At 43.9% G+C, this 18,831-nt stretch overlaps 1 protein-coding gene across 1 annotated transcript in view; it reads left to right on the forward strand.

The window, feature by feature from the left end:
- Positions 1-18,831, forward strand: part of LOC135551394 (talin-2) — a 115,038-nt gene that overhangs the window by 34,884 nt on the left and 61,323 nt on the right. Inside the window, exons 2-5 of the mRNA XM_064982616.1 lie at positions 16,427-16,592; positions 16,853-16,950; positions 17,492-17,621; positions 17,842-17,994. Coding sequence (XP_064838688.1) covers positions 16,457-16,592; positions 16,853-16,950; positions 17,492-17,621; positions 17,842-17,994 — 517 coding nt within the window. The 5' untranslated portion in view covers positions 16,427-16,456. The remainder of the gene's footprint in view (positions 1-16,426; positions 16,593-16,852; positions 16,951-17,491; positions 17,622-17,841; positions 17,995-18,831) is intronic.

The following is an 18,831-nucleotide window of genomic DNA, read 5'->3' on the forward strand; positions in this document are numbered from 1 at the left end:
GGTGTTCGTAAGTGTTGTTTAAACACCACATGACATCCGTACCTTTAATCCCGTCACCGTTGGTGGCCCCAGGAGTGTCACGTTAGGCAAAGAATGCCCCAAACATTGCCAGGTTGCCGAGGAAACCTGTGGAATTGGACCGTAAAAGAGTAGTGGAAAGAGTTAACAGAGCATAGCAGGAAGACGGTCCAGATCTCTCTCTTTACTGCTCTCCCTCTCTCTCCCTCCCGCTCTCTGCATGTTTCTCTTGCTCTCTGCATGTTTCTCTTGCTCTCTGCATGTTTCTCTTGCTCTCTGCATGTTTCTCTTGCTCTCTGCATGTTTCTCTTGCTCTCTGCATGTTTCTCTTGCTCTCTGCATGTTTCTCTCTCTCTCCATGTTTCTCTGTCTGTCTGTCTGTATGTTTCTCTCTCCATGGCTGACTATTTCATACGTACACTCACACTTGTTCTGTATCTTTCTCTGCACACACACACACACCCACTCACCCATGTTCTCCACATGTGCTCGGTGATATTAGCTGTGTAGCTGCAGAGTTCTTCTCTGTGATGTGCGGGACATCCTGTCAGTCCTGCTAGCTGACTGTGTTTATAGTGTGGTCCTGCTAGCTGACTGTGTTTATAGTGTGGTCCTGCAAGCTGACTGTGGTAAATAGTTTGGTCCTGCTAGCTGAGTGTGATCCTGCTAGCTGACTGTGGTAAATAGTTTGGTCCTGCTAGCTGACTGCGGTTAATTGTTTGGTCCTGCTAGTTGACTGTGGTAATAGTTTGGTCCTGCTAGCTGACTGTTATAATAGTTTGGTCCTGCTAGCTGACTGTTATAATAGTTTGGTCCTGCTAGCTGACTGTGGTTAATTGTTTGGTCCTGCTAGTTGACTGTTATAATAGTTTGGTCCTCTAGCTGACTGTTATAATAGTTTGGGCCTGCTAGCTGACTGTGGTAAATAGTTTGGGCCTGCTATCTGACTGTGGTAAATAGTTTGGGCCTGCTATCTGACTGTGGTAAATAGTTTGGGCCTGCTAGCTGACTGTGGTAATAGTTTGGTCCTGCTAGCTGACTGTTATAATAGTTTGGTCCTGCTAGCTGAGTGCGATCCTGCTAGCTGACTGTGGTAAATAGTTTGGTCCTGCTAGCTGAGTGCGATCCTGCTAGCTGACTGTGGTAAATAGTTTGGTCCTGCTAGCTGACTGTGGTTAATTGTTTGGTCCTGCTAGTTGACTGTGGTAATAGTTTGGTCCTGCTAGCTGACTGTTATAATAGTTTGGTCCTGCTAGCTGACTGTGGTTAATAGTTTGGTCCTGCTAGCTGACTGTGGTTAATAGTTTGGTCCTGCTAGCTGAGTGCGATCCTGCTAGCTGACTGTGGTAAATGGTTTGGTCCTGCTAGCTGAGTGCGATCCTGCTAGTTGACTGTGGTAATAGTTTGGTCCTGCTAGCTGACTGTTATAATAGTTTGGTCCTGCTAGCTGACTGTTATAATAGTTTGGTCCTGCTAGCTGACTGTTATAATAGTTTGGTCCTGCTAGCTGACTGTTATAATAGTTTGGTCCTGCTAGCTGACTGTTATAATAGTTTGGTCCTGCTAGCTGACTGTGGTTAATAGTTTGGTCCTGCTAGCTGACTGTGGTTAATAGTTTGGTCCTGCTAGCTGACTGTGGTTAATAGTTTGGTCCTGCTAGCTGACTGTGGTTAATAGTTTGGTCCTGCTAGCTGACTGTTATAATAGTTTGGTCCTGCTAGCTGACTGTTATAATAGTTTGGTCCTGCTAGCTGACTGGTTAATAGTTTGGGCCTGCTAGCTGACTGCGGTTAATTGTTTGGTCCTGCTAGTTGACTGTGGTAATAGTTTGGTCCTGCTAGCTGACTGTTATAATAGTTTGGTCCTGCTAGCTGACTGTGGTTAATAGTTTGGTCCTGCTAGCTGACTGTGGTTAATAGTTTGGTCCTGCTAGCTGACTGTTATAATAGTTTGGGCCTGCTAACTGACTGTGGTAAATAGTTTGGGCCTGCTAGCTGACTGTGGTAAATAGTTTGGGCCTGCTAGCTGACTGTGGTTAATAGTTTGGTCCTGCTAGCTGACTGGTAAATAGTTTGGGCCTGCTAACTGACTGTGGTAAATAGTTTGGGCCTGCTAACTGACTGTGGTAAATAGTTTGGGCCTGCTAACTGACTGTGGTAAATAGTTTGGGCCTGCTAACTGACTGTGGTAAATAGTTTGGGCCTGCTAACTGACTGTGGTAAATAGTTTGGGCCTGCTAGCTGACTGTGGTAAATAGTTTGGGCCTGCTAGCTGACTGTGGTAAATAGTTTGGGCCTGCTAGCTGACTGTGGTAAATAGTTTGGGCCTGCTAGCTGACTGTGGTAAATAGTTTGGGCCTGCTAACTGACTGTGGTAAATAGTTTGGGCCTGCTAACTGACTGTGGTAAATAGTTTGGGCCTGCTAACTGACTGTGGTAAATAGTTTGGGCCTGCTAACTGACTGTGGTAAATAGTTTGGGCCTGCTAACTGACTGTGGTAAATAGTTTGGGCCTGCTAACTGACTGTGGTAAATAGTTTGGGCCTGCTAACTGACTGTGGTAAATAGTTTGGGCCTGCTAACTGACCGTGGTAAATAGTTTGGGCCTGCTAACTGACCGTGGTAAATAGTTTGGGCCTGCTAACTGACCGTGGTAAATAGTTTGGGCCTGCTAACTGACCGTGGTAAATAGTTTGGGCCTGCTAACTGACCGTGGTAAATAGTTTGGGCCTGCTAACTGACCGTGGTAAATAGTTTGGGCCTGCTAACTGACCGTGGTAAATAGTTTGGGCCTGCTAACTGACTGGTAAATAGTTTGGGCCTGCTAGCTGACTGGTAATAGTCAGCAGCTAGCCTCCACTCCAGATGCCTCCATACACAGCCCACAGCCCTGCTTATGTGTACCTGTGTTTCTCCATGGCTGTGGGTGCTGTACTTCAATGCTGACTCTGCAACTGGTTTCACATAGCAATTAACTCTCTCTGGGTGTATGGTGCTCACAGTGCTCGGCTACTCAATGCGACTTGATTCTGAAATTAGTTGGAGGAGCTGTGGGTATCTGAGCTTTTCTGAGATGAGTGATGTCCTGGGGTTCTATGACAGATTTAATTTGGAACCCTGTTCAAGGCTTTGCTTCTCTGGCGAGCTACATGGTATTTTTACGGAGATATAGGCTTAGTTTAGGAGTAGTGCGAGGATAAAATGGTTCTAGACATGTATAGCCAAATGATCTATATTACACCTCAGGTTTCCCCACTGTGTGTCATTAATACCATCGCCACAGCAGTAGTTGCTGTGTTGTGTGGGTCATTAGCATTGTGGCTGGTGGTCTGAGTGAGAAAGGGAAAGAGAGGGGAAACTATGGAAGTATAAATATGTTGGCTGTCATCAGAACGCTGCTGAGTGTCCTATCCTCTGGGTACCAATAAAGGAAATGTTCACTTGGTGCTCACTAATGGGTCTCAATGACCTTCTCATCTCTATGTATTAAAGTCCTGCTGATGTTCTGTCGTAGCTCTCTGTGGTGTCCACTCCAGTCATAGTCAATCAGTGCAGCACCAAGGCCACCAGCTCTCAGGGCTAATGGATCTCTGATTGAACTAGCACCATAATAGTAGCAGCTCTTTTGTGGTTAAGAAACATTCTTTAAAACTGTAGTGAAGGTAGCTTCCTCATTTATGCATTAATTTACACACACACACAAGTTCAGTTGCCTTCATTTCCACAGTTTATAGATCTGGAAGATTAGTTTATCATCTTGAGAAGGAATGCTCAGTAAATGTTTTAAAAACTCTTGAGAGACGAGCCAATTGTGTGGTGAGACTGGACTCAGATGAGTGGCCTTCTTTCCTGTTTGGTTTTGCCTGAGTTCGTAGATAAGTAATCAAAGTTGTGCCTTGGATATCTGCCAAGTCTGGCTGTGTGAGATGTTTATTGGTGCTCAGCTACAGCATAATCACTACGGCAAATATCTGACTGGGGTGATTTGTGAAGGTTGTTTTCAATCTAGATGAAGACTGCACTGTTGCGTGGGATGTGCTTGCCCTAGCTTTCACGTTATCCAGAGGGACTTACAGTAATGAGTGCATACATTTTTCATACATTTTTTTCTGTACTGGTCCCCCGTGGGAATCAAACCCACAACCCTGGCGTTGCAAGCGCCATGCTTTACCAACTGAGACACACGGGACTGTTACACTACTAAGAATCTTGTTGTACCTCTTTTGTGCACTTGGTCCCCTTGCGATGAATAAAAAGCCTAGTTTGTACGATGCTTTGGGATCATTTCATTACTTCTCAATTATGCAGAAGTCATTTACTTTCATGGTGATACTCAATGTTGGAAGCATATGTTCTGGCTTATTTCCACAGCCAGGAGAAATTGATATCCTAATAGCTTTTTACAGCTGGTTTGTGTTACACTGTTTGTTGCACTCAATTTGTAAAAACAGATCCATATACTATAATTACGTATGGATAATTGCCTAAATATGGGGCATTAGTTGAACAAGGGAAATGAGTTGTAATTTTCATATTTAGAGCTCTAACCTCTCCTGGGGGAAGGCAGTGGTTTCCTTCTCAATCAAATAGTGGTTTCCATAAGTTTTCCAGGATGCTAGATCGAAAGCGCAGATCATTAGCAGCTCAATTTCCAGCAATTTTATCCATTTTGCTATGGGGTTTGGTTCTGTGTATTTATATGCTGTATCCTTGGCGTAGCTCATTCTAATATTTCTACTACTGTACATTGTATTTTAGTTACACTGATACACACCACATACTTTTATACTGTATTCTTGTCATGGCACACTCTAATATATCTACTACTGTACATATCTTGTGTAGATTTGGATTTTACAGTGCTATTTGGGTTGTTAATTGAATTTTTTCAGACATTTATTTAATTTCACTTTTTGGATTGTTTGTTTTGTTTTGCTAGGCATTACTGCACTGCTGAGAGCTAGAAACAAGCATTTCGTGGCACCTGCGATAACATCGGCAAATCTATGTACCCGACCAATAAACATTGATTTGATTTTAGAAAAAATACAGGTTAAGACAAATGTAATAATTCCATGCGGAGCATTGGCAAATCAACTCATTAATTGGGCCAGCGCTGTTGCTGATTTTACAGTATTAACATTGAAAACACGACTAGCGGGCGCAAAAACGTGTAATAAAGTGGTTGTAGATCATTTGAAAAATGTTTAAATGAATTATATAACAGGAATATACTGCAACCATTCACTACTTCATTTTACTTCTGCCGCCGGTCCCATGAAAGTATGTGGACACGGCTAGTTCAGACACACAGGTTGCTGACCGGTGTATTGGCAGTAGAATGGCCTTACTGAAGAGCTCAGTGACTTTAAGCATGGCACCGTCATAGGATTCTACATTTCCAGCAAGTCAGTTCATCAAATTTCTGCCCTGCTAGTGCTGCCCCGGGCAACTGTATGTGCTGTTATTGTGGAAATATCGAGGAGCAACTTCGGCTCAGCCGCAAAGTGGTAGTCCACACAAGCTCTCAGAACGGGACCGCCGAGTGCTGAAGCGCGTAGGATGTGAAAATAGTCTGTCCTCTGTTGCAACATTCACTACTGCCCGAAATGCATAGTGCCAACTGTGAAGTTTGGTGGAGGAGGAATAATGGTCTGGGGCTGTTTTTCATGGTTCGGGCTAGGCCCCTTAGTTCCAGCGAAGGGACATCTTCATGCTACAGCGTACAATGACATTCTAGACGATTCTGTGCTCACAATTTTGTGGCAAGCATTTGGGGAAGTCCCTTTTAATGTTTAAGCATGAACATGCCCAGTGCACAAAGCAAGGTCTATACAGAAATGGTTTGTCGATCAGTGTGGAAGAACTTTTCTGGCATGCACAGAGTTCTGACTTCAACCCCATCGAACACCTTAGGGATGAATTGGAACGCTTACTGCGAGCCAGGCCTAATCACCAAACATTAGTGCCCATGTAACAGTATAACTTTAGTCCTTTCCCTCGCCCATACCCGGGCTCGAACCAGGGACCCTCTGCACACATCAACAACTGACACCCACGAAGCATCGTTAACCATCGCTCCACAAAAGCCGCGGAACCGCTCAGAGCAAGTGACGTCACCGATTGAAACGCTATAAGCGCGCACCACCGCTAACTAGCAAGCCATTTCACATCGGTTACACTCACCCCCTTTTGACCTCCTTTTCCTCAGCAACCAGTGATCTGGGTCAACGGCATCAATGTAACAGTATAGCTTCCATCCCTCTCCTCGCCCCGAACCTGGGCTCGAACCAGGGACCCTCTGCACACATCAACAGTCACCCTCGAAGCATCGTTACCCTTCCATCCACAAAAGCAGCAGCCCTTGCAGAGCAAAGGGAACCACTACCTCAAGGTCTCAGAGCAAGTGACCTCACTGATTGAAACGCTATTAGCGTGCACCACCGCTAACTAGCTAGCCATTTCACATCGGTTACACCAGACCTCAATACACTTGTGGCTGGAAGCAAGTCCCCGCAGCAATGTTCCAACATCTAGCGGAACACCTTCCCAGAAGCAGCAAAGGGGGATCAACTCCATATTAATGCCCATGATTTTGGAATGAGATATTCAACCTGCAGGTGTCCACATACTTTTGGTCATGTAGTGTATTTTTCTTTCTCTTAACCTTTATCGTCAACCTTGCCAGACTAGAGCCTATCCTTTTGATTGTGTGTTCTCTTGCCAAGAAGACCAATTGAGTTTTGCAGTGTAGAGCCCTTTAAGCACTTAATGGTATTTGTAGTGAAAACCATGCCAGACTGAAATAGATCAGGAAGGTTAAGGAGGGTCATTTCAAGGCTGACCTAACAGAAGAGTGAGGAGTATGATGTGAAGTGGAGAGGTTAAGCTACTGCCTAGACTATCGTCTCTGGAAGTAAGACAGGATCTTCACTCTTTTTTTGAAGGCAGATGTTTATTTTTAGTGAGAATCTATGACACTACCAGCAACATGAAACAACATAAAAGCCTACTAAATGTAATCACAATGAATATATCCAACAGTATTGGACTGGAGCAGACTGTTAGTTGGTGGTTGCTTATTGTTGACTTGATGTCATTTAACTACCTACAAAAATGCTTTGTTTATCCGTCTTCAAAGCTCTCTTCTACGATGAACAGTGTTGTTGCCATTGCTTTATTCAATGGCTGAGGAACCAACACGTTTCAGGGCAGACATCACATTCAATTCCCATGGACTCTGTTGATGTGAAGATATTTAGTGAACAACATGGCGTCATTGAATTGCCTGTCTAAGCCTCCCTCAATTCATAAAATACCAGTTGGAAAATGGTTAGAGACAAGGTCACATGTTGTTGTGGGACTCTAGCTAATGGCTATGAGCCGTTGTGTGTTGAGGTTTACATGATGTGGTTAGGCTATTTAAGTGTTTTCTAAAAGAGATAAATTACATGCTCTGTAAATAAGTAATGTCGTGCTGTTGACAGGTTTCACATTTTCCGGAGGGGTGCAAGGAACTGAAGTGTTTGCCAGAATGTTCTATCTTTCATTATTCTTCTCTAGTATTCATTCAAACAACTGTTCAAATCAGTAAGCTAAAGTCAATAGCTCTATATATTTTTCAAGGGAATGTAGTTATGTATTCATGTGGTTTTAATTGCCGGGGGGGGGGCTGTGTAGCTGCAGGCCTCTGCCTCACACGGTCATGGTCACATCATCATGCTCTCACTCTCTCACACTCACACACAGCTGTCTTCTTGCTAGTGGTTTTCAATTCACTGGTATGGCTGTTGTCTGGGTTAGAGGCCACTAGGCCAATGCCCTTGCTGCAGCTGGCTGGCACTGGAACAGTCGTTTGTCACCTTCCAGGTACTCCATGCCATCATGGTCATTGTGCTTTCCACATGGCATCACAGTCAACTTGTGTAGCCTGGCCAGAAACCCTGTGGCCTGTACCTGCACCTGTCAGGACTGGGAAGCAGGCCAAGCAGGGAGACGTATTCTGGAGCCGAAGCCTTTAGGAACTGGAGTTTGAAACTGGAATGTGTCCAGTGTTCTCATTCCAGCTAGCAGCTGCAGTGATGAGGCTAGCAGCTGCAGTGGTGAGGCTAGCAGCTGCAGTGGTGAGGCGAGCAGCTGCAGTGGTGAGGCGAGCAGCTGCAGTGGTTAGGCGAGCAGCTGCAGTGGTGAGGCGAGCAGCTGCAGTGGTGAGGCGAGCAGCTGCAGAGGTGAGGCGAGCAGCTGCAGAGGTGAGGCGAGCAGCTGCAGAGGTGAGGCGAGCAGCTGCAGAGGTGAGGCGAGCAGCTGCAGAGGTGAGGCGAGCAGCTGCAGAGGTGAGGCGAGCAGCTGCAGAGGTGAGGCGAGCAGCTGCAGAGGTGAGGCGAGCAGCTGCAGTTCTGCCCTCAAATGTTATATAGGATTGAGGTCAGGGCTTTGTGATGGCCAGTCCAACACCTTGACTTTGTTGTCCTTAAGCCATTTTGTCACAACTTTGGAAATATGCTTTGGGTCATTGTCCATTTGGAAGACCCATTTGCAACCAAGCTTTAACTTCCTGACTAATGTCTTGAGATGTTGCTTCAATATATCCTCATGATGCCATCTATTTTGTGAAGTGCACCTGTCCCTCCTGCAGCAAAGCACCCACACAACATGATACTGCCACCCCCGTGCTTCGCGGTTGGGATGGTGTTCTTTGGCTTGCAAGCCTCCCCTGTTTTCCTCCAAACATAATGATGGTCATTATGGCCAAACAGTTCTATTTTTGTTTCATCAGACCAGAGGACATTTCTCCAAAAAGTACAATCTTTGTCCCCATGTGCAGTTGCTAACCGTAGTCTGGCATTTTTATGGCTTTTGGAGCAGTGACTTCTTCCTTGCAGAGCGATCTTTCAGGTTCTGTTGATATAGGACTCGTTTTTCTGACACTTTTGTACCTGTTTCCTCCAGCATCTTCACAAGGTCCTTTGCTGTTGTTCTGGGATTGATTTGCATTTCTCACACCAAATGTATGTTCATCTCTAGGAGACAGAACGCATCTCCTTCCTGAGCGGTATGATGGCTGCGTGGTCCCATGGTGTTTATACTTGCGTACTATTGTTTGTACAGATGAACGTGGTACCTTCAGGCGTTTGGAAATTGCTCCCAAGGATGAACCAGACTTGTGGAGGTCTACAATTTTTTTTCTGAGGTTACTTGTGTCATGCACAAAGTGGATGTCCTAACCAACTTCCCAAAACTATAGTTTGTGAACAAGAAATTAGTGGAGTGGTTGATAAAACAAGTTTTAATGACTCCAACCTAAGTGTATGTAAACTTCCGACTTCAACTGTATCTAGTACATGACAGAGTGTTGATTTTCCTCTCTTTAGGATAAAATCCATGCTGCTGTGTCACTGATGGGACTGTCCCACATGGTGAAATGACTTGAGGGACAGAATTTAGCCTGTAGAATATTGTTGTAAGTCATAGGAAATTATCAAGTGAGCTGAAACTAAAAACAAATCCAATATGTAGGCTGTGTAATGCATTGAAAGTAATGTATTGAATAGTGTGTACATAGTACTCTAAAATGTACTGTACATATTATCCATATAAAGTATTCACACCCCCTTTTCCACATTTTGTTGTTACAGCCTGAATTTAAAGTGGATTAAATAGAGATGTTTTGTCACTGGCCTACACACAATACCCCATAATATCAAAGTGTTGACTTGCTCCTCTCTTCCCTCCTGTATTGAAATGAATTAAAATGAAATGCTGAAATGTCTTGAGTGAATAAGTATTCAACCCCTTTGTTATGGCAATAGCCTAAATAAGTTCTGGAGTAGAAATTTGCTTAATAAGTTGCATGGACTCACTCTGTGCACAACAATGGTGTTTAGCATGAATTCTTAATGACTACCTCATCTCTGAACCCAACACATAAAATGATCTGTAAGGTTCCTCAGTCGCAGTGAATTTCAAACACCGATTCAACCACAAAGACCAGGGAGGTTTTCAAATGCCTTCACCTTTCAGCGTTATAATAACCTATGACATAAGGCCAAATCTACACTGGAGTTGCTTACCAAGAAGACGCTGAAAGTTCCTGAGTGGCTGAGTTACAGTTTATGAAAATCTATGGCAAGACCTGAAAAAGGTTTGTCTGGCAATGATAAACAACTAGAGCTTGAAGAATTTTGAAAATAATAATGGGAACATGTTGCACAATCCATGTGTGGAAAGACTCACCCAGAACACTCACAGCTGTCATCTCTTCTTAAGGTGCTTCTACAAAGTATTGACTCGGGGGTGGGAGTACTTATGTAAATGAGAGATTTCTGTTTCAATGACAGATTTGCAAACATTTCTAAACTTGTTTTCACTGTGTCATTATGATGTATTGTGTGTATATGGATGAGAGGGAATAAAAGCTAATTTATGCTGTAACACAACAAAATGTGCAATACCTCTATGGGTATGAATACTTTCTGAAGGCACTGTATTTCAGCCTTTTTGATGGAATTTTAAGTGCACCTACAGCCTTAACGCCTACATCCCACCTACACTATTGTCTACAGAACAGACTGGTAGTACTGTTCTTTTGTGAGATCTTCCAATAGTGAAGTCAGTGGTCGCATTTTTTCAAAAGCAGACGTTCTTGAAGGTCTCAGGAATCCCTCTGTTTGGGAGAGTGTCCAGGTTGCATCCCAAATGCACCCTATTCCCAATTTGTTGCACAACGTTTGACCAGAGCCCTATATCCCCTGGTCAAAAGTAGTACACTACATCGGGATGTGGTGCTATTTGGGACCCTTCCCAAAGCAAGCTGTGTGTTCCAGGGAGATTGATGTGTGCTGTATGGAGATGTTTATGCCTAGGCAGAGAGGCAGGCAGGCAGAGAGGCAGGCAGGCAGAGAGGCAGGCAGGCAGAGAGGCAGGCAGGCAGAGAGGCAGGCAGGCAGAGAGGCAGGCAGGCAGGCAGAGAGGCAGGCAGGCAGGCAGAGAGGCAGGCAGGCAGGCAGAGAGGCAGGCAGGCAGAGAGGCAGGCTTGACGAACACCCTCCCAGAAGCATAGTGGGTCTGTATAATGACTCACTTCTGAGCTTGGCTCATCTAGTGCTTTAGCTCCTGCTGCCTCCAGCTGACATGGAGATATAGTGGAGTGTGAAGAGGATCTCACACAGGGCGAACCAGAAGAGGTGTGTGTGTGACTGTGTAGTTATCCACAGCTCTTGCTTACGCAGCGTATTTCAGGAGGTCCAGGCGTGGTAAGTATACATGCTGCTGTCATGTCTGGCTCAGCCCTTCATTGAGTGGCCGGTTCAGGAGCTGAGATTTATGCCTGATGCCTTTTATTTCCTGTTGTTGCTGTCCTTTCAAAAAGCTTTCACAACCTTCTTATGACTGCAGGGAAACAGTCTAAGACTGCTGGTGGAACAGAAAAATCAAATCAAATGTGTTTATATAGCCCTTCGTACATCAGCTGATATCTCAAAGTGCTGTACAGAAACCCAGCCTAAAACCCCAAACAGCACGCAATGCAGGTGTAGAAGCACGGTGGCTAGGAAAAACTCCCTAGAAAGGCCAAAACCTAGAGAGGAACCAGGTTATGTGGGGTGGCCAGTCCTCTTCCGGCTGTGCCGGGTGGAGATTATAACAGAACATGGCCAAGATGTTCAAATGTTCATAAATGACCAGCATGGTCGAATAATAATAAGGCAGAACAGTTGAAACTGGAGCAGCAGCACGGTCAGGTGGACTGGGGACAGCAAGGAGTCATCATGTCAGATGGTCCTGGGGCATGGTCCTAGGGCTCAGGTAGTTGAAACTGGAGCAGCAGCACGGCCAGGTGGACTGGGGACAGCAAGGAGTCATCATGTCAGATGGTCCTGGGGCATTTTACCAGACATGACTAGTAATCAGACTACATGTATGCAGAACTACATCATAAAACCCACGGTTGGCCTGTCATTTGATATCTACACCTGACATCATAGGGGACTCCCTATTCATGTTTCCCTGCGTTGTAGCTGGGTTTGATCATGTTCCTCCTTGTGCATAATGTGCTAAATGTTGTGGGTGGAGAGTTGTGTGGGTGAGTGACCTCCTGGTTCTGTATAGGGGTTTGGCCTTGGGGAGAATGTGTCATTCAGTATCTGCAGGATATATATTTACTCACTCACTGATCCATGCTGACTGCCTTGCCTTTTTGATGTGGTTCTACTGCCTCCACTGACAGAGGAGAATCTACTTATCGTCGATCTGGGACTGTTGCAGTGTGGGTACGTTGACTGTGTGTAGCTGTTCCCCCTCTCTTTCTTTTGTTTTGAAAATGTCAGGGCAAAGATTACTGCAAGCAGTTTATGTAACCATGGCAACCCATGACTGAACGGACATGTTGGAGATGTGAGCTGTCAGTAGCCATCAGGTCGCAGGTAGGAGCGAGAGGAGTAGGAGACGAGGGGTAGATTCCAAGTATTTTGGTTCAGACCGGGAGAGGCTAAGCTGGTCCTAGATATGTGCCTGCAGGCAGGCAGCCTTGGTTACATGGAGTGTCCAGAGACAGTGGGTTGAGAAGATGAGTGAGGCTGTAACCAATAAGTTGATAGATGAGGCTGGAGATGGCCTCTGTCTTGCTCCTTCTCTAGTTACCCTCCAGCAGGTCTGTCTGGGGTCAGAGGCTCCTCTCCTCTCTGGGTGAAACCTTACATCTGTGTTTAATGCTGCTGCCTACTGACACAGACCTCCTGACCCAACACACACACACACACACACACACACACACACACGTAATTCAGCGTCGCCCACTGTGTTTATGTATTGGAGAGAATCCAGATGCCATGCTAATGAGATACATGTGAAGTTGATAAATCGCCAAGTAAACCAGGCAGCAGGGACACACCACCTAACTTCTGCAACGGTGTGTCTGTCTTTTGATTGTACATAGTAGGTTTGCATGTGTGATACCCAGGCACTAAAGCACTGGCATACTGTCTCTCTACCACACCTACAGCCCTAGTCCTCACACACCGACCCCCCTTTGGTGTTTCTTAGGACTTTTAATACACAATTCTGTACACAAGCACAAGTAGACATGTGTCTACACACTCCATCAAATTAACATGGCCCATCCTGTTTAGTCTGAGAAACTCATGTTTCTGTAATCATTCATGTGGGGACTGGCTGCATGGAGAAGATGGTCTGACATCACTAACCTATTTATTATCCACAGGCTCTCCATGTAAAATGGATGGATCATAGTCTGCTACATGTTCCAGGAATGCATTAGAACCTTTAGGCTCAGTTTATCAAGAAGATATTTAAGAAGCCTGCTGCGTCTCACTGTTAGCTTCGCACCAGATGTTGCTCTCTGAGTCGTTTTTTTACCACATCTTTCTCCCCAAACAAATCCATCTCACTTGCAGCAGGCTAATTTGAGTTCATCTGAGTTCATTCATCATGGTTGAATTTAGAATTGGCTGTAGGGATTACATTTTTGCCAAATGGAACTTGATCAAATCTGAGGTAGATGTGATTCTATTTCAACCTTCATTGTGTTAACCTGAGGCCATGTGCTGTTGCAGAGTCAGCCTGACAGTCATAAGATGAGGCTATATTGTATTGGTGGACACACACACACACAGTATTGTATTTGTACCACATTGATGTGTTCTGTCTGTGTATTGAATGTCCATCCCAGTGGCCCTCTAGTATTGTAATCTCCTATTGGATTGGAGACCATGTTACAGTAATCAGGCCTGGGGATTCCCAGCAGGACCTGGCTCATTCATTGATCTATTGAATTACATGGCCTCTCTCTATATATACTCTATCCTCCTTTCTCTCCCCATTTCTTTCTCTCCATCCTTCTCTCTCTCCATCCTTCTCTCTATCTTTCTCTCGCTCTCTCCCTTTTTCCATGCTCTAACCCTTTTTTCTATGTCCATCCCTCTCCTCTGTCCATCCCTCTCTCACTACTGCTAAAGGAAGTGGTTCAGAATTCACCTTGGGTTGTGTTCCTTACAATGTTTTGTTGTTGATCTGACGTCTGCTTTCAGATACTATTCTGCTCTCCTTTATTAGACATTGAGATGTATGATAAAGGTGAATCAGGTGTGAGGCTGTGTGCGCACAAGAGGGTCTTTCTCCTCTCTCTATCAGACCGCTTGGCTGGAGGTGACCTTGGTACTGCTGAACAGGCAGAGGTGTTTGCCTTTGTACCCGTCTCTGCCTGCCTGCCTTGGGTGGCTGCAGCCCGTATTGACTGGTGTTAATCGAATGGATGTGGTCTGGAGGACAGGACAAATGACAGGTGGCTATAGAGGTGATGTCACAGTAGCAGGAAGTCAGACATGGATATGGGGTCATCTGGAAGCCAAGGGCTGAGCCTGCTCACAAATTACCATAAACACCACCCCATTTACTTGCCTACTGAGAACCTAATAATCTGAACATGATCATGAAAATCTATGCCATTATTCTACCTTGTCATTTCACTGTACATAGTAGTTTCTATATCCCTTTCTCCCACAGTGGGTTTGCTTTTCTGTGTACTGGAAGGTGTTTCAAAACCTGAAGAGATCTCAGCAAATCCTTCCTCGTCTGAGGGAGAGAATAGGAAGGATAGCAGGCTGGTGTGGTAATCCATGTTTTAATAGCAGGGCATCCTCTCGTTGGCCTGCAGTCATCTCATGCCAAGAATATTCTTATGGGAATGATTTGTATTTATTATTGCAACAATTAAGACCTACTTGTGTAAATGATGAGTGATGGTTGGGTTGTTACTAAGAACATTAATTGTCAGTTCTGTTTGATGCCAGCCATGTAATGTTTAAGGCTCCCTCTGGCAGCCCAATAAAGAGAGAGATGTTTCAGTTTATTGCTAGTGAAGAAAAGAGCCAAAGGTTTTTTCTCAAGGCTAGGAAGTGTTCACAGCAGAACCTGACCTGTAAAATCCACCAGACTTCAATCAAACTGGATTTGTCACATGACTTTACAGTGAAATACTTACTTACAAGCCCTTAACCAACAATGCCGTTTTAGGAAAAATATTTAATAAATAAATAAAGTAAGAAATAAAAGAGCAACCATAAAATAACAATAACGAGGCTAGATAGGGTAGAGGTCGACCGATTATGATTTTAACGCCGATACCGATTATTGGAGGACCAAATAATACCGATTAATCAGACGATTTATATATATATATATATATATATGTATATGTATATGTATATATATATGTGTATATATATATGTGTATATGTATATGTATATGTATATGTATATGTATATGTATATGTGTGTATATATATATATGTATATATATATATGTATATGTGTGTATATATATATATATATATATATATATGTGTATATATATATATATGTAATAATGACAATTACAACAATACTGAATGAACACTTATTTCCACTTAATATAATAAATCAATTTAGTCTCAAATAAATGTATTTATTTATATTATTTCTACCTTTTTATTTAACCAGGCAAGTCAGTTAAAAACAAATTCTTATTTTCAATGACGGCCTAGGAACAGTGGGTTAACTGCCTGTTCAGGGGCAGAACGACAGATTTGTTCCTTGTCAGCTCGGTTACTAGTTCCGGTTACTAGTCCAACGCTCTAACCACTAGGCTACACTGCCGCCCCAAAAGCATGTTCAATTTGATTTAATTAATGCAAAAATAAAGTGTTGGATAAGAAAGGAGAAGTGAGTACCAGGCGGTAATACGGACACCGTAACAGCCCTAGTCCTATAGATTGTTGGAGAGTGATTTCCTAACTTGAGCAGGTTGTTCTGGTCAGTCCGGCAGGTTGTATATGAGGTAGGAAATCCTCCCCGTACGCTGTGAAATCAAATTTGAATTGTCACATACACATTTTTAGCAGATGTTATTGCAGGTGTAGTGAAATGGTTGTAGGTATATGTCTAGGTATATAGACTGTTGATTAGACTTGAACCCTCTGAGTGTGTACCAACCAGTTGCAGTTATTTCTCCTTGTCAGAGTAATATGCAGGATATGTTCTCTGTCGTCTCCGAGTGGCACATGGCTCATTTCTGTCTGTCTGGGTTACAGATAAATTGAGTTTCAGGTTGTTTGAGTGTCTGCCCGCTCAGTGAGACAGACAGATGGCAGTGTTCTTCTCATGTTGTTTAAATCCAGATACAGACATGACTTCAGTTTTGACCCACTTCGTTTTTTCCCAGACAACAGATGGACTGTATTTGAGAACTTGTGAATTTGTCATAGGCTCTAACTCACCAGAATGAATTCTGTGAAATATTACTAATGCGTTGTGGTGCGATCACATCTGTGTCTTGGCTTCATGGAAAATAACTAAGTAGATGTATTTCCTTTGTTCTCATCCACATCTTATACTGATCTCACCCTCCATTCCCCCAGGTGTAGACATACCCCACACCGCCTGCCAAGATGGTGGCACTGTCCCTGAAGATCTGCGTCCGCCAGTGCAACCTGGTGAAGACCATGCAGTTTGAGCCATCCACGGCCGTCTACGACGCCTGCAGAATCATCAGAGAGAGGGTTCCCGAAGCCCAGACTGGACAAGGTACACTCACAAGACACAGACATACAAGCGACAGAGGCCACGTTCAAATTCCTTTATAGACCATCCTTCCTTAACAGGTGAAAGCAAGGGTACCACGTGGCTTTCATCTGTACAGTCATGTCTTAGCACTGAGTACTTCAAGGAAGGGAGAATTTGGAAGAATTAGAATGGGACATGCCTCTGAACACTAGAACCAAGGGCGTAGAAATGCATCATTCATCCTATTGCTAATGGTAACTTCTATTCCTATTGTCTTCCAGCCTCAGACTACGGTCTGTTCCTTTCTGATGAGGACCCCAGGAAAGGCATCTGGCTGGAGTCAGGAAGAACTCTGGATTATTACATGCTGCGGAATGGGGTAAAAACCTACCTTAAGCATGCCTTCTGTAACCCTTAGTAATCTGACCAGTCCTATACTGTAGCGAGGGTTCTCTACTGTAGCGAAGGTTCTTTGTAGTTGTTGCCATGGAGAAAGTATTTAAAGTATAAGATGAATGGTGGTGTTGGTGAATAATGTTGATAGATCACATACCGTAACACACACACACACTGACACTATTCTTGATTGAAGTCGGTCCTCAAAGATCACTCTCATCAAACATGTGTTCATAGGGTGTGTTTTCCATTGGTATTTCTTCTCTAGACAAATGCTGTGTTTTTAATGCAGGGTGAAGTACGAGACCTGTTGGAATGACAGAGTATGTAGTTCAGAGGAAAACCCTTTTCATATGGCTGTGTATGAGAAATTAAGAGAGTTGTGGGGAAGAAATAGGCAACCGTTAAATTAGATTTTTCTGCCCTCCGTTCATCCCTCTCTCCTTCAACTGGCTAAATGTTTGATCACTCGCTCAACTTTTCGCCACATTCACAGTTTATATTTTGCTCTCCCTCCCTCTCAGGATATCCTTGATTACAAGAAGAAACAGAGGCCATTGAAGATCAAGATGCTGGATGGAGCTGTGAAAACCATCATGGTGGATGACTCCAAAACAGTGGGAGAGCTGCTAGTGACGATATGCAGTAGAATAGGTGAGTGGTCCATTATTTGTAAAAACATCTATCATAGGAAAGCTTGTGAGTTGAGATTGTCTCAAAGTGATGATATGCAGTAGAATGTGAGTCTGCTTTCTTTTCTACTGCAATGAATTCCCCTTAACAATTAACCTGGATTACATGATTTGTTTTATCACCTGTCATTAGGGGAGCCAGTGGTTTGAGGTTGTCTGAAAGCTTTCCCCTGTGATTTCAGGAATCACCAACTATGAGGAGTACTCTCTGATCCAGGAGGTAATGGAGGAGAAGAAGGAGGATGGGACGGGCACCCTGAAGAAAGACAGGACTCTGCTCCGAGACGAGAGGAAGATGGAGAAACTCAAAGCCAAGCTTCACACAGACGACGACTGTGAGTTTAGGCCAACTTGACGTATTATTTTTAAATCCTAGTGAAGCGTAGGGCCTCAGTTGAGGCTAAACATCTTTAGCAGACGCTCTTATCCAGAGAAATTGGGTGTTAAGTGCCTTGCTCAAGGGCACACCAACAGAATGTTCACCTTGTCAGCTTGGGGATTCGAACCAGCGACCTTTCAGTTACTGGCCAACGCTCTTAACCATGAGGCTACCTACCATCTCTACAAATTGCCACTAGTTCTGGGAACATGTTGATGCTGAAGCCAATTTAATTTCCCTTATGGTCATTTAAAATAAAATTGAATCAAGTTGATCATTTGTTGATCATAAATTTAGCAGTAACATGATTATTTAGTTAGCTAACTTGCATCTGCTATCCTTAAGTATTGCGGTCATCTGTTCTGAAAAGACATTTTGATACATCTGCCTGTTTCATAAGAGTTAGAAGCAGCATTATTTCCCGGTTATTGATTTGACATTTTTGGTTAAGGTCTTATTTTAAGGTTGAGTTGGATACTGTGGTTGCACATCAAATTATATGTTCCTCCTTTTTCCTGAGCAGTGGTGTCCATTTCTCATGTGCTGTAGGCAATAGATGTCTGTCTTGGCCTGCTGTGAAGTGTTCAGTCATACAGGCCATGGACAGGGCAGCTCCTCTCCAGCCTCTAGATATTGGCACATCCATCAAACTGATGGGCAGCTTTACACCACTATTGACATTATCACTACCCCCTTTCGGGGAACACTGACGCCAACATGGATTTTGGTTTTACAAAATATTGAGTTACCCCTTGGGTTGACTATAATGGAAAGAATTATGGTTAGATTTTTA

The sequence above is a fragment of the Oncorhynchus masou genome, chromosome 1 (genome assembly GCF_036934945.1).
Source record: "Oncorhynchus masou masou isolate Uvic2021 chromosome 1, UVic_Omas_1.1, whole genome shotgun sequence".
Taxonomy (NCBI): domain Eukaryota; kingdom Metazoa; phylum Chordata; class Actinopteri; order Salmoniformes; family Salmonidae; genus Oncorhynchus; species Oncorhynchus masou.